General features: G+C 41.5%; 1 protein-coding gene across 4 annotated transcripts in view; it reads right to left on the bottom strand.

Annotated features, from left to right (window-relative positions):
* Positions 1-11,957, bottom strand: part of HERC2 (HECT and RLD domain containing E3 ubiquitin protein ligase 2) — a 234,547-nt gene extending 222,590 nt beyond the window's left edge. For all 4 annotated transcript variants that reach the window (XM_082840688.1, XM_082840690.1, XM_082840692.1 and 1 more), the window contains exons 1-2: positions 11,660-11,957; positions 11,181-11,283 (exon numbers count right to left, since the gene is read on the bottom strand). In XM_082840688.1, coding sequence (XP_082696814.1) covers positions 11,181-11,252 — 72 coding nt within the window. In that variant the 5' untranslated portion in view covers positions 11,253-11,283; positions 11,660-11,957. The remainder of the gene's footprint in view (positions 1-11,180; positions 11,284-11,659) is intronic.
* Between the last annotated feature and the right edge of the window lie 2,997 nt (positions 11,958-14,954).

The raw sequence follows: 14,954 nt of genomic DNA, 5'->3' as shown, positions 1-14,954 counted from the left end.
GATGGGAAGGGGAACGTGGGTAAAAAGCAGCAGAGGTGAATGAAGGCAAGATTTTGAGTATACCTTACATTTACTTCTAAAACATATAAATGATTTCCATTTTCAAAAAGTACAATTCAATCATAAAAAGCAAAGCCTATAACTGGTAACAGGCAAATTAACCTGTTTATCAAAAAGAAAAGTACACTTGACCCTTGAACAACTCAGGGGTTAATCCAAATATAACTTTTATAGCCAGCCCTCCATATGCACGGTTCCTCCACATCCACAGACTCAACCAAGCATAGACTGTGTACTACTTCAGTATTTACTACTGAAAAATATCCAAGTACAAGTGGACCCACGTAGTTCAAACCTGCATTGTTCAGGGTCAACTGTATGTCAAGACCCTTTTCAACTATACATCTTTAGCTGGATATACTTCAAGGGGAAAAAAAAACCTTAAACTTTACTAATTGGTCTTATTCACAACTATAATATTGACATTAACATTTTTCAACTATTTCATGTATATATTATAGGATAAAGCAATGTTAATATAATAAAATGTATGTTTATGATAAAGTATGTTAATGTTACTAGATTTAAGTATAAAAGATAAAATCAAGGAAGTTTTTAAGAACAATTTGAATTGGAAATCTCAGCATGAATTTATATTTGAATATATCTGCTTGCACTGTCTTTGGAAAAGACCTAAAATCAATGGCACTCTGAGAGCAGTGAGTACACCCAGCACCCAGATACTGGTTTCCAAGAACCACTTCCTACTAAATGAAACCTGGGCTCTAGGGAAAAAAAGGCTGAGTCAAGGACCAGGAAAGAAAGGTGAGCCTGGAATATCTTAAGTTTGCACCAAAAAAGCTGCTCAAAGCCTGATGAGGACTCCCTCACTGGCCAAATTTAGAATAATTTTGAACATCAAAATACATAACGGGGCTTCCCTGGTGGCGCAGTGGTTGAGAGTCCTCCTGACGATGCAGGGGACACAGGTTTGTGCCCCAGTCCAGGAAGATCCCACATGCCACGGAGCTGCTGGGCCCGTGAGCCATGGCCGCTGAGCCTGCGCGTCCGGACCCTGTGCTCCGCAACGGGAGAGGCCACAGCAGGGAGAGGCCCGCGAACCCGCAAAAAAAAACAAAAACAAAAACACGAGTCCATAGTGATATTCAAAGACAAAACAAAAACGCCCACAAAAATGCTCTTGGTTGTCAGTATTTGGAAGTCAGAAAAGGTTTCCCAGAGAAAGCGGTCACTGAAGGGCGTGGGCATGGTAAACACCCAAAGAAGGCATCCATTCTGAAAACGGCAGGTACAACAGAAACCCTCTTCTCAGACAGACAAGACACTTTACACTAAAACAGACACATCTGTTTGCCCATCTTTTAATGGAAGGTCAGGGCCTTTTCTTTGTTCACAAGTCCACCAGCTTGTCCCTTGTCATCAATCCAACATTCGCCACTCTCATGAAGCATCCACTATTTCCAGACTCAGTTTCTTTAAAGGGAGCAAGAACTGAAGGGCACTCTGAGCGATCTTAGTACACAATTCCTTTAGACTTGCAAGGCTTTTCCCGCAATCCTTTACAGTTCTCTCTTACCTAACCCGTACAAGTAATTTTTTTAGCATCTCACTTTTATCCAAACGATGTGTAGTAGGCAAATCTAAGATGCCCTCAAGATCCCTGCTCCCCGGGGCACACACACCCTGTGTAATCCTCTCTCTGAGTGTGGGCAGGACCTGTGAATATAGGACGGGACTTTCCACCTGTGACTAGGTTTTGTTTCCTTCTGTGGCAAAAGTGAAGGAATTTCTCATATATAATTAAGGTCTCACATTAGTTGATTTCTAGTCAACCAAAAGGACGATTACCCTAGGGCCCTGTCAGGTAAAAGCCCTTAAGAGGATGGGGCCATCCAGAAGAGACACTCTCCCAGCCACTGCCATGAGCTGCCAATGGAGGGGGCATATCCTAGGAGCCCACAGCTCAGCCCCACCCAACACCCAACAAACTGAATTCTGCCGACAAGGACCCCAATGAGACTCCAGATGAGAAAGCAGACTGGTTAGCACCCTGACTGCAGCCTGTGAATCCCGAAGCAGAAGACCCAGCTAAGCCATGGCCAGACACCTGACCCACACAGAAAGGGGGAGAGAGTAAACGGAGTTGTTTTAAGCTGCTGAATTTCTGGTCAGTGACTTGTTACATAGCAACAGAAAACCAATTTCGCATCTAACTTAGTTTTCACAGAAGCAACAACTTGCTCTCAGCACTCATATTTTATCTGTCCACATCACTAACAAGATAACTGCCATAAACATACTTGAGACCAAAACATGACTGCTGGCAAAAGTATTAACTGGCAGAGGGAGAAGTAAATCCTTTCTAAAAAGTGAGCCATAAACGTTCAGGGCCCCTGAGGTTTTAACGCGGGAATGGAAAGGCCTGGCTCATCTGCTGGTCTGCGTAAGAGGTGGGCAGCTAAGAGCTGCCGCTGGACTCAGTCCTGGCCCACAAAGCCATGTAGGCAAACAGTGGCCAGAATAAATACAGCCCCACACGTGCTGTGCTCCAGCAGTTACACGCCACCTCTAGGGGCCAGGGAATAAATGATCACACCTCCAGCCATAACTCAGTGTCAGGGCAGTGGAGAGGACAGAGGAAGAAACCAGAAACAAAGGAAATAACTTAGGAGGCCTCTGCTAAGAGCTCCCCCAAACAGGATGAGAGCGTAAGCCAAGACATGGAAGAGAAGAGTATGTAAGACATTTCAGACCAAATGGGACAGAGCAGATGTGAAACGTGAAAAACCAGGTAGGGAACAGACTCAGGATGAGAGGGAATTAGCTCAGTTTTAACCACTGAGATTTGCACCAACTACTGAACATAAACATGGAGATACTCTCCCCATGCACGTGCATACATGTACACACATACACACACACAGACACATTACACACACACTGCAAATACAAATCCAGATCTTAGCAGAGTGTTCAGGGCTAGAGGTTCAAATCTGGGAGTCAACAGCATGGGCAATAGACCTGCAGAAGATGCTAACGCGGAAGGAAGGAGGGTGGACCAGCCCCGACTGCCCACTAGGATTACCCCTGGGTGGCTGGGGACGAAACATTTATTAAAGAATAAGCCAAGGAAGAAGCCCAGTTTACATGGAAACAAGAACTATCACTACCGCCCATTCTTTCATCACTCGGGTCATGCTGGGAAGGATGAGAGTAGGGCAGCTGTGTAGAAGGTAGACACTGGGTGTCTGGAGGGATACTCGCTGTAGAAGCCTCTTAAGAACTGCGGACGTGAACTCGAGTAACCACCAAACTACAATGGTTCGGGCATCTGAAAGGATTTGAGGAAGGAGGAACACTGCTAAGGCAACAGAGCAAGCTTCCATGGAGCAGGGCTTGAAAGAGCTAGACTGCAGAAGGCAGAGATGAAGCCCCTGGGAGAGCATTCCAAGGCACTGGGAGGGAAGCACAGGATCCCAAGGAGAAAGAGGCCAGGAAAACTGGGAAATAATCATGGTACTGGAAGAATAACCTGCACAAGTAGTGAAAGTCACTTCAATTTGGCAGTTTAAGAGTATTTGTACAACAGTCTATAAATAGTTTGTCTTTATTAGTAGGTAATTTACATAAATGTTCCCAATGGGTGACAACACAGATCTTAAATTTTAACTTTTTTCACGTAGAATCCAGATGCCTCTGATTAGCATTATTCAGTCTTAGGACCCTTTTCCATGTGCTCTTACATTCTTACCTCACACCTCTAAAATGACACAGCAGGTAAAGGCATTTTCATCCTGAAAAGAAGCCAGCAAGGGGGGTAGTAATAGGCCCAGTTTTGAGGGTCAGGAACTAAAACTTAGGAGTTCAATTACCTGACCAAGATCACACAACACCGAGGCTGTCAGAGTTTTTGGGAAGAGGCCTAACTCTCAAGCTTGTTCTCTTCTCACCAACACCACATGCACCAACACATGCAGTAAGGAGGCCTGGGGGAGCCATCACAGGTGCTACCAATACTTGAAAACCAAATAGAATTGGGCATGAGGACCCTGAAGGTATCTATTAAAATCACTACTTCAGAACTGTATAATTACACAATATAATCCGAAATAGAATATGCCAAATGAAATAAATGGCATTTTGATTAACTTATAGTTAGAAAATGTTTATTTCTTCTATTTTTAAAATATGCCTGAAATGTGATCTGTTCAAATATTTGCAGATGACTAAAGTAAAGATATCTGGTTTTTATTCTTAGCCTTGCAGAAAAATACTTTCTAAACACCTACTGAACACAGGACAATATACCAATTCCAAAAAATTTTAAGAACAGGTTTCTAGAACTGGAAAGGTCAGAAAGAAACATAAAGTACATCTGTTTGAAGACATCCAGGCAGCAAGGAGAGGAGGACAGCCCAGGGAGCCGAAGGCTGCTTCCCTAGAGGCACCTGCCAATTCTGCAAGCAGGGCTGAGACCAAGCACAGCTCAGTGGGGCTGCTGAGAGGCTAGAGCCATGGTCCTCACAGGAAAGAGGCCTGTGAGGAAGAGGGAAACATGCCACGCTTTGAGCAGAACTCCGAAGGGACACACACACACACACAGAAGTACAGGTGAGGTACAAGCAGGCCGGTAGGAGTGATCACAACGATTTTTCATGTACAATACCTAGAACTCAAACAAAAATAAAAATGGGTAAGATAAGGCCACATGACTGAAAAATGAAGAAAATGGAAGACAGCATAAGCAAATCAAGAGTGTATCCAGAAAAGAGACATACAGATACAGACTTTGCCCTAAAAAGGAAAGCCCAAGTAACAGATTAAAGTGCTGACACTTTCCCTGGCAGATGCCAGCCCAGGGCAGTGAGGGGAAGGGCAGAGGGGGAGGCAAGACAAGGAAGCATAGGAAGCAAATGATGCAGCAAGTTACTACAGGGGTCAGCAAATTAAGGCCCACCAGGGGCCAAACGTGGCCCACGACCTGATTTTAGATGGCCCTCAAGCTAAGAGTGGCTTTTACATTTTTCAATGATCGAAAAATAACCAAGGAAAATATTTCATGACACATGAAAATTATGACCTTCAAACTTCAGTATCCATAAAGTTTCTGGAGCCTACCAACATGTACTTGTTTTATGTACCGGCCGTAGCTGCTTTCGCATGACAACAGCAGAGGTGAGCAGCTGTTACAGAGGACACATGGCCCACAGAAATATTTATGATCTGGCCCTTTACAGGAAAAGTCTGCAGACTCCCGTTTTACTGCACCGGTCCCCACTCCATGGTGTGCGGCAGGCATACTCTCCAGGCATGTGGGGCTCTTCGCCAAGGTCTCCGAGAAGAAACCACAGACCCGTCCAAGGAGGGAAAAAAAAGGGGGTGGGGGGTGGGAATTAAAATACCCAGTTCCCGTATCTCTCCTTACCAAGCGGTGAATGTTCGCCCTGTGGAAAGTAAGCTCCTGCTCTCCCCCACCTTCCAGACGATGTCACCTGCAACTCCATGGTAGGCAGCTGGGAAGCCCTAACCTACACCCTGCTGTGTGACGTTACATCTAAGACGAAGAGTGGAAGGGCGGCCCACAGGCACGCTGGGGTATTAACCCAGAGGGAAAGGGAGATGCAGTCGAGGAATCTAAAGAGGCTGCACAAAGTTTAACGTGTTCAAGCAATTAAAAGATCACATGAACAATTTCAGCAGAGAACTGGAAACTATAGAAAAGTACCTAATGTGGCAGTTAAGCAAACTGCCAAAACACTTCAAACTAAACATTTAAAATAGATGCATTTTACTAAATATAATTATACCTCAATAAAATGCATTCAAACAAAAATGTGGAAATTCTAAAACCAAAACAAACAATATCTAAAATTAAGAAGTCAATAAATGAGATTAAAAGCAGATTGGGAAGGCCTGTGCTTCCACCTGTGAAGAATTAACTTCTTTAGGAATTACCTGTCTGGTAGAAAACCAGACAGAATATGTCAAACAGCTGTTTTCCAACACTGGACAACAGACAGCCCAGAACTGTGATCCCTGAGAAGGGCAACAAATGAAGTAAGGGCTATAACTTCCCAAACTTAATGCCTAGAAGCAGCTTCCAGGCTGCAACACAGGAAAGGGGAACCCAAATAGAGCCCAGAGGTCTTGCTGAATGGAGGAGACAGACCAGCTATAAGTAGGTCAAAATGACAAGAATACAGGAGAGGAAGTTGGCTGCAGAGAGGCTGATCTCTGGAGATGGGAAGAGGGGACCCCTTGAGATTCTGGCTGAGAACTGATCTGGGTATGAGTTGAGAACACTCCCAAGGCTGGGGAAAGAAGCACTAAAAAGGAGTAGGCAGAACCCCCATGATTCACAGTCTGGGAAATCTTGTGTTTCCACCAACCAGAACAGAAAGACCTCCCAACACACCAAGCATTAGAGTCCTGAGAAGGACATTGCCTTAATAAGGCAGATAAATTAGCCCAAGATTAAAGGCTGTGCTAGATCAGCCCAAACAAACCTTAGGATCAACCTTTGAAAGGCCAAATTGATCCCAAGTAACTTACATGCATGCCAGACAAAACTAATGCTCTGTAAAAGAATAAAACAAAATCTAACACAGAATAACATAATACTTATTTATAATGTCCAACATTTAATAAAAAATTACCAGGCATGCAAACATGTCCCATAACCAGAGCAATAAATCAACAGAAATGATAGATTCAGTCAATCGAAATAAATGCAGAAATTACAGACATGATGGAATTAGCAGACAAGAATGTTAAAAGCTCTATTATAGATATGTTCCATGTACTCACAGAGAGGAAGATATGAACATCATGACAAGTGAAATGGAAGATATAAAAAGGAATGGAATGGAATCTCTAAAGATGAAAATACAAGACCTAAAGTGAAAACTTCAACACACAGGATTACTAAATTAGACACTGCAGAACAGTTCTACTATAATCCAACATGTCTAAGCATACAGCTGTTGTAACAGCTATGCTCTCTCCCTTTTAAAACTCACTCTGGGTTCTACCCATAACTATAGGTTTAATGCCCACCACCAGTCTTCATGTCCATGTACAGTCATTCAGTCATCTAAAGATCTTTCTCTACTCAATTCCTCAGGAAGGGCTCTTGGAAACAATATTTTCTGAGTTCCTGCTCATTGATAAACTTGTGTCCTTTTTACCTGAAAAGTCAGTTCTGCTAGAACATAAAATCCTTGGCTCACATTTTCTTTTCTTGGGTGCCATGAATATGTTACTCAGCTTTCTTCTGCATAAGGCCTTGTTGTCAAGTCTGATGATAAACTCATTTTCTTTCCTTTATAACTATTATTAGTCTTTTCCAAGAACCAAAGCTAAAAGTCAGTTCTTTAAAAAAAGACTAACAAAATATATAAACCCCTGACAAGACAGGTCCAAAGTACAGAAAAGATACAAACAACCAAAATCATGAATAAAAAATTGAGCAATACTACCTATTCACAGACACGAAAGAAATCACAAGAAGTCATTATGAAAATCAATTAAGTTACCTGTGTGTACAACATCCTTTTACTTCTATCTGTCAACTGGAAAACCTGAGATTTTAATTTACCAAGATGTTCATGTTTACATTTTTTAATCTACTGATATTTCTAAGCATAAAGTGACAATATATACATTTAATAACTTTAAGTTTAAAAGCTAACTTTCATGCTGAATCATTTTAAATTGATGACTAGAAGAAAAGAAAAATTCAATCTGAGTTGTATTATTGATACAGTCAACAACTTTGATGGGCCTCAAAGGCATTATACCGAGTGAAGAAAGCCAGTTTCAAAAGGTCACACAACATACGACATTCTCGAAATGACAAAATTATACAGATGGAGAACAGATTAGTGATTGCCAGGGGTCAAAGATGGTAGAGGAAGTTGAGTGTGACTATAGAGGGACAGCAGGAGGGAGATCTCTGTGGTGATGGAACACTTCTGGATCTTAATTGTGGTGGTGGTTACATGAATAATCACATATGATAAAATGGCATAGAACTATGCTCACATTGTACCAATGTCAATTTGCTGGTTTTAATATTATACTATAGTTACCTAAGATTGTACCACTGGGGGAGTCTGGAAGAAGAGTATACCGTGACCTCTCTACTTTCTTTGCAACTTCCTGTGGGTCTATTATTATTTCAAAATAAAAAGTTTTAAAAATTGCTTCATACATACCTAATTTCATGTTCCACTTCAAAGAACCCAAAAATAGAAACCCAAAAATAGGAGACTGATCTGTGTACAGCTTATTCAAGAACGAACAGGATAACACGAGCCATTCGTGGACCCCGGCTCAAAGACACACCCTTAACCTTACATCAAGACTAGCAAGGGACTTCCCTGGTGGTCCAGTGGTTAAGACTCTGCTCTTCCACTGCGGGGGGCACGGGTTCGATCCCTGGTCAGGGAACTAAGATCCCACATGCCATATGGCACAGCCAAAAAGAAGAAAAAAAAAAAAACAAGACTAGGAAATAAATATGCATATATATTTTAAGAATAAAAAGTTTTTAAGGTATTATGTACTATTTTTATAGTTCTTTTGCTTAACTGACTTTTTGGTTCACCAAAAAAACTACCAATCACATTAGACAGAAGGACTTTTACTGTAAATATAAACATGGTAATGGTAGTGATTATGTAGCTAACACTTCTTAGCTCTGTATTTGTTGCCTCCTCAAGAGAGTTGTGAAGGAAGATGGCGATTCAAGGAACTCCACACAACAACCAGAAAAGAGTACTGAAGAAGTAAAAGGCATTATATATGTAAAAACCAGATATATGTCTGCCATACAATGGGTACTCCATTAGAGGCAGCTGGTTACAAAGTCCTAGGCCTGAGGGATCTAAATGTCTCTGATCAAGAAAGTCTAGGATTAGTGTCTATATTCTCTATAATAGACATATTAAAACTTTTCACAGTCTCCAAAAATTTTTCCTTTCTAAAGTCACTGAAAACTTCACAGGCATTTCAAATAAAAACAGCCATAGAAAAATAGATTAGCTAACTCTTACAGCTAAGAAACATGCTTTTACCCCACATATTATTCATTACCCAGGTGTCAATCCTGCTCCCAATACAAAAGCCTACTTAAGGAAGGGGACCCTTCCCACTCCAGGTGGGAGAGACATCCCCAACAAGGTAAGTGTAAAACCCATCAGCATAAGGCTGGCATCCACAATATATGTTTTCAGGAAAGATTCCAAAGAGTAAACCATGTCTAAGTTATTCCTTAGGGTAAAACAACAACATTCATTCCTCACATTTAATAAGCAATGCTGGAGAAATTGTATAAAACCAAGGTCACCAATCACTTTTTCACACTATTTTCATTTATCTCACAGCTTCAACACCCATACTACATTTTTCCTCTATCCAAAACCTAGGTCTCTTCACTTATTCCTAGGACCTAGGTCTCTTCACTTATTCCTAGGAGTTCGGAAGACTTCTGAATAGTACTCAAATGTCTAAAGAAGGGCCAAGCACTGTATATTACACTAAATAAACCAAAGGTAAAATGGTAATCACTCTAAGGCATGAGTGGTGTTTCTTTTTATGTGTATCTGCCTGACTCATTGTAGGCACTCAACTCAGCATTAAACCGGTTTTAGATCAAGATGCTAAAACTCATATTTAGCAATTATCCAATTATAATTACTAAGGGAAAAAAAACTTCATTAGGTAAAGTTCTTTACTTCAAAAAGTTTTGTAAAATATATAAACACTAATATAAAAACAATTCTTGGGACTTCCCTGGTGGTCCTGTGGGTAAGACTGCGCTCCCAATGCAGGGGGCCGGGGTTCAATCCCTGGTCAAGGAACTAGATCCCACATGCATGCCGCAACTAAGAAGTCCACATGTCTCAACTAAAGATCCCGAGTGCGGCAACTAAGACCCAGCACAGCCAAAATAAATAAAATAAATAAATTTTCTTTTAAATTTTTTTAAATAAAAAAATAAAAACAATTCTTAAAATCAGTTTGCCTGAATCTCAAGATTTTGTAAATAAGAAATTATTCATCTCTCACTTCCCCCACCCCTGCTTAAAAAAAAAAAGTCAAAGGAAAACAGAAAGTAATTGCTAAAGAAAAGGTAATGTTTAAATTAAAAAAATAGAGAGTCACTACTTTGCCAATTCTTAACCCAATTCTTCTTGGGTTAACCATCCCATCACCCACAACATAGTTCTTAACACTTGGCTCTGAAACCAACTGGGACTCCACACGTAAAAAAAAAAATGTAAGAAGGGCAATAACGCTTCACTACAAATATCTAAGATCAACTGCTTACAGAATACATGACTTGCGTCATGCAGTAGGTAAGACTGTATTTAAACAAGGTTAAGATTACTTGAGAAATACTTAAAACGGTTAACCTCAGGGAAGAGGGAAAAAACACATATACACAACAAAATATTTCATCCATTTCTTTCTGAGGGCAACAGGGAGTTACAAACACAGTTTTTCCATTTGCAAACAAAACTAACTTGGGATAAAGAAAACACTACAGAAACATCATCATTATTTATTTGACAATTTCTGGACAAGCATGCAATTACCTTAAAACAAATTATTAGAGAGTCTAAGGCTAACATTTTGTTTCCACATGTTCTTGATATGAAAATCCAAGCACTCCTCTTAATAAGACCAATGAGAATACAAAACAAACAGCTCAACTGAACCCTTGTCTCTCCAGAAACACAAACACAGAATCCCATAAAAATGAGTTTCTGCAGGACATAATAAATGACTGTATGTCACTTCTCCCCCACATAATTAACTGAACATCTCAAAAAGTATCACTAAACAAACAGTCACCAAGATATGGCTAAGAATGATACAGACCTCTTAAAAAATAATAACAAAAAATTTTTGCATAATATCTCGTTTCTTGCACTTATAAATAACTGTAATTAAAATGTAGCCACACACTATAAATAGAGCAATAAAAACTGACACAATAAAAGGTACATTTAAAGTTATAGAAAACAAACCTGCTTCTCTAATATGGCAAGATCTGATCTGCATGCCCTTACATATCCTAAAGAAAGGGTTCACCAGAAGTTTAACTATGTAGGCAAGGAAAACACCAGGAAAAAGGAATGTCAAAACCCCACCTGTATATCTGTTTTCAACCATTTGGAGTCAAGTCGAGCCTGAGCAGCCAAACAGAAAGAATCAGAAGGCATCTTTCCCCCGATTTCCTCCCAGTCGTCAAACCTGCAAGTAAAACAGAAACGCTGAAGACCTAAACCTTTTCAGAATTTTACAAAGACCCTACCGCAAGATTTAATGCGGCAAAAAGAGAGAACAGGAAGGAGGGAGAGGAGAAGCTCTGGAGGAGGGGAGTGAGAGGAGGAGAGAGGGAAAGAGAAAGATGGGGCGAGAAAGGAAAAAGCCTACTTCCAGTCCAGGTAAGAGTCACACACGGGATTCGCCCGGGTCTGTACCACGTCGGCGAGACCTTGAGAATGGACGGTTACAAGACCAAATCACAATGTCATCCCCTTCCCTTAAATCCAAAAGGTAAACACACAGACTGCAAGAAGCCCACATCTCAACGACAAATAACACCAGAACGCATCCTCCGCTTTACCTCAGGCCACAACTGGTGCGTGAAATAAATTAACCAAAATTCACGTCTGCAGAAAAATCCAAAACAATAATCACCTGGAAATGAAAAGACAGCCCGAGACGCGCGCCGCGGGCGGTCCGTGCAGGCCCCGGTCCGGCGGCTGCGCCAACGCCCGCCGTGCCCCGGTTTGGCCCGGCCCCGGCCTGCACCGCCCCAGCAGCCGGCCGCCCTCGCCGCCCCCCGAGGACGAAGACCGGACGGCAGAGGCCCGGCTGCCTGGCTCCAGCGCGTGCGGACACAACCCCAAAAGCCACGGGCTCCGCCGGCGCTCCCAATCCCGGGGCCTGCAATCCCGGCGCCTCCAGAGGCCGGCGGGGCGGGCCGACGCGGGACTACGGCCCACGCTGCCCAGCCAATCGCATCGAGGCGTCTCCGCAGGCCCAGCCAATGGGGAAGAGGAACATCCCCGCCCCTTCTGCCGACTCTCCAAGTTTCCTTCAATCCGGCTCCTCTTCCTCCTTGAGCTCACCCCCTTGCGGTCAAGGCCAACCGAAGACGCCGAGAGGCGGGATTTCCGCCGCACGCACGCACGCACGCACGCACACGCTCCTGAACCGGACTTCTCCCAGCGCTCCCAGAAAGCCAGCCGGTGGGGAGACACCATGGTGATGCAGGATGGCTCGGCTTGGTCGGCGCTAGGGCTGAAGGTGAGGCGGGATGGGGTCTGCAAGAGCCTCTTGCTGCCTGTCCCACTGAATGCAACCAAAACCTTGCGCAGAATACATGGAGCAGCTGGTAGCAGGGGGATCAGAGAAGGAAATGAGAGCTTTTAGTTCCACTGAACCAGTAGCCAGAAAACAATGCTTAAGAAATTTAAAACAAAGTCATACAAAGTATGTTCTCTGATCATAATAGAATTAACTACAAATCATTAAGAGATACAGGACAATCTCCAAACACTTGGAAGTTAAACAATACATTTTTAGATAGTCCATGGGTCAAAGAAGAAATCTCAAAGGAAAAGAGCTATTTTGAATTGAACAAAATTAAAATGCAGCATCAAAATTTGTGGGACTCAACTAAAATACTGATGAAAGTGAAATTTATAACACTAACTGCTTATCTTAAAAGTGATAAAGACCCCAAATCAACAATCTAAGCTTACATTTTTTTATTTTCCCATTCTTTATTTTCCTGATTTCTAGACTTTATTTTTTTAAATTATTTTGGCGTATAGTTGATTTATTGATCAATACAATGTTCTGTTAGTTTCAGGTGTACAACAAAGTGAATCAGTTATACATACACAGATATCCACTCTTTTTTTAGATTCTTTTCCCATATAGACCATTAGAGGACTGAGTAGAGTTCCCTGTGCTAAGCTTCCATTTTAAGAAACTAGGAAAAGAAAAGCAGCACACACCCAAAACAAGAAGAGGGAGGAAATAATAGAGGAGAAGAAATAAATGAAATTGAAAACAGAAAAACTATAGAGAAAAATCAATTAAACTAAAATAAAACCAGTCATTTGAAAAGATTATAGGCTATGATGAGACCTCCAAAAAGAGGGAAAACACACAAGCTACCAATATCTGGAATGCAAGAAAATTTATCACTAAAGACCTCAAAAGGACAGTAAGGGAATACAGGTTTCCCCAACTATCCAAAAGAGAATTCCTATGCAACCTTTCGGAATGGAAATGTTGTAAAGCAAAGAAAGGACACATCTTGCCAAGGGATGCACGAAGTAAATTGCGATAAAGCTCAGATACTCACAGACACAATTCGAAGCTATGGTGGCTTGATGATGAGTTGCTGAGTGTAGTTCCCAGGGAAGGAGCTTGGTGGTGCCACTTGCTGCTTGGGGTGCAGGTACCTCTATAACAGCTCACAACAAAACAAATGCTGAATGCTGTTTTCATTTTTTGCCTTTTTTCATAAAAGGGAAAATTCTCTTTGGGATTTCTTTTGGTTAGCAAAAACAGGTAGTAATGCAGGTCTTTTCATAGAAGCAACATGGCATAAAGCGAGCTTTTGAAACGCTGGGGGTACCTGTCCTAGAAACAACTCTATACATACAGATTTGACAATTTATATGAAATGGGCTAATTCCATGAAAGTCGTACACTACCAAACTCACTCAAAAAGAAATAGAGGGGCTTCCCTGGTGGCGCAGTGGTTGAGAGTCCGTCTGCCAATGCAGGGGACATGGGTTCGTGTCCCGGTCCGGGAGGATCCCACATGCCACGGAGCGGCTGGGCCCGTGAGCCATGGCCGCTGAGCCTGCGCGTCCGGAGCCTGTGCTCCGCAACGGCAGAGGCCACAGCAGTGAGAGGCCCCGCAAAAAAAAAAAAAAAAAAAAGAAATAGATAACCTAAACAGGGTTAAAGAAATTAAATTCACAGTTAAAAACCTTCTAAAAAAGAAATCTCCAGGCCCAGATTGTTTCATTGGTGGATTCTGGTTCTACCAAATATTTAATAAAGAAGTAACACAAATTCTATACAAACTCTTCCAGAAAATTGAAGAGGAGTGAACATTTTCATTCTATAAGCCCAACAAAACCAGAAAAAGACATTACAAGGAAACTTAAGACCAATATCCCCTACAAACATAGATGCAAAAAATTTTAGCCAACTTTTTGCAAATAGATTCCATCACCATATAGAAAGAATAATACATCAAAACCAAGTGGAGTTTATCCCAAGAATTCAAGATTGATTTAATATTCAAAGCATCTCACTAGATACCAAAAAATGCTTTGGAGAAGAGCCAACATCTCATTATAAACACTTTCAGCAAACTAGAAAGGGAGGAGAACTCCTCAACCTGATAATGGACACTTATGAAAACCTACATGCAAGCCAAAACAGTCTTGCAAAAGAACAAGGTTGTAGGACTCACACTTTCCGATACAAAAACTTACTACAAAACTATAGTAAACAAAACAGTGTGATACTTCCAAAAGGATAAACATATAGATCAATGGAATAGAATACAGAACCCAGAATAAACATTCACATATCTGGTCAATTGATTTCTGACAAGACCATTCAATGGTGAAAAGACAGCCTTTTCAATAAATGGTTCTGGGAAAACTGGATATCCACATACAAAAGAATGAAGTTGGACCCTTACCTTACACCATATATAAAAATTAACTCAAAATTGATCAAACCTAAAAGTAAGAACTAAAAGTGTAAAACTCTTAGAAGAACACATGGGGGGAAATCTTCAGCTTCATGACATTGGATTTAGCAATGATTTCTTAAATATGACATCAAAAGCACAGGCAACAACAACAACAAATAAATCT

Source organism: Leucopleurus acutus (assembly GCF_964270905.1).
Source record: "Leucopleurus acutus genome assembly, chromosome: 6".
Classification (NCBI taxonomy): Eukaryota; Metazoa; Chordata; class Mammalia; order Artiodactyla; family Delphinidae; genus Leucopleurus; species Leucopleurus acutus.
This window is presented reverse-complemented; position numbering and strand designations above follow the sequence as displayed.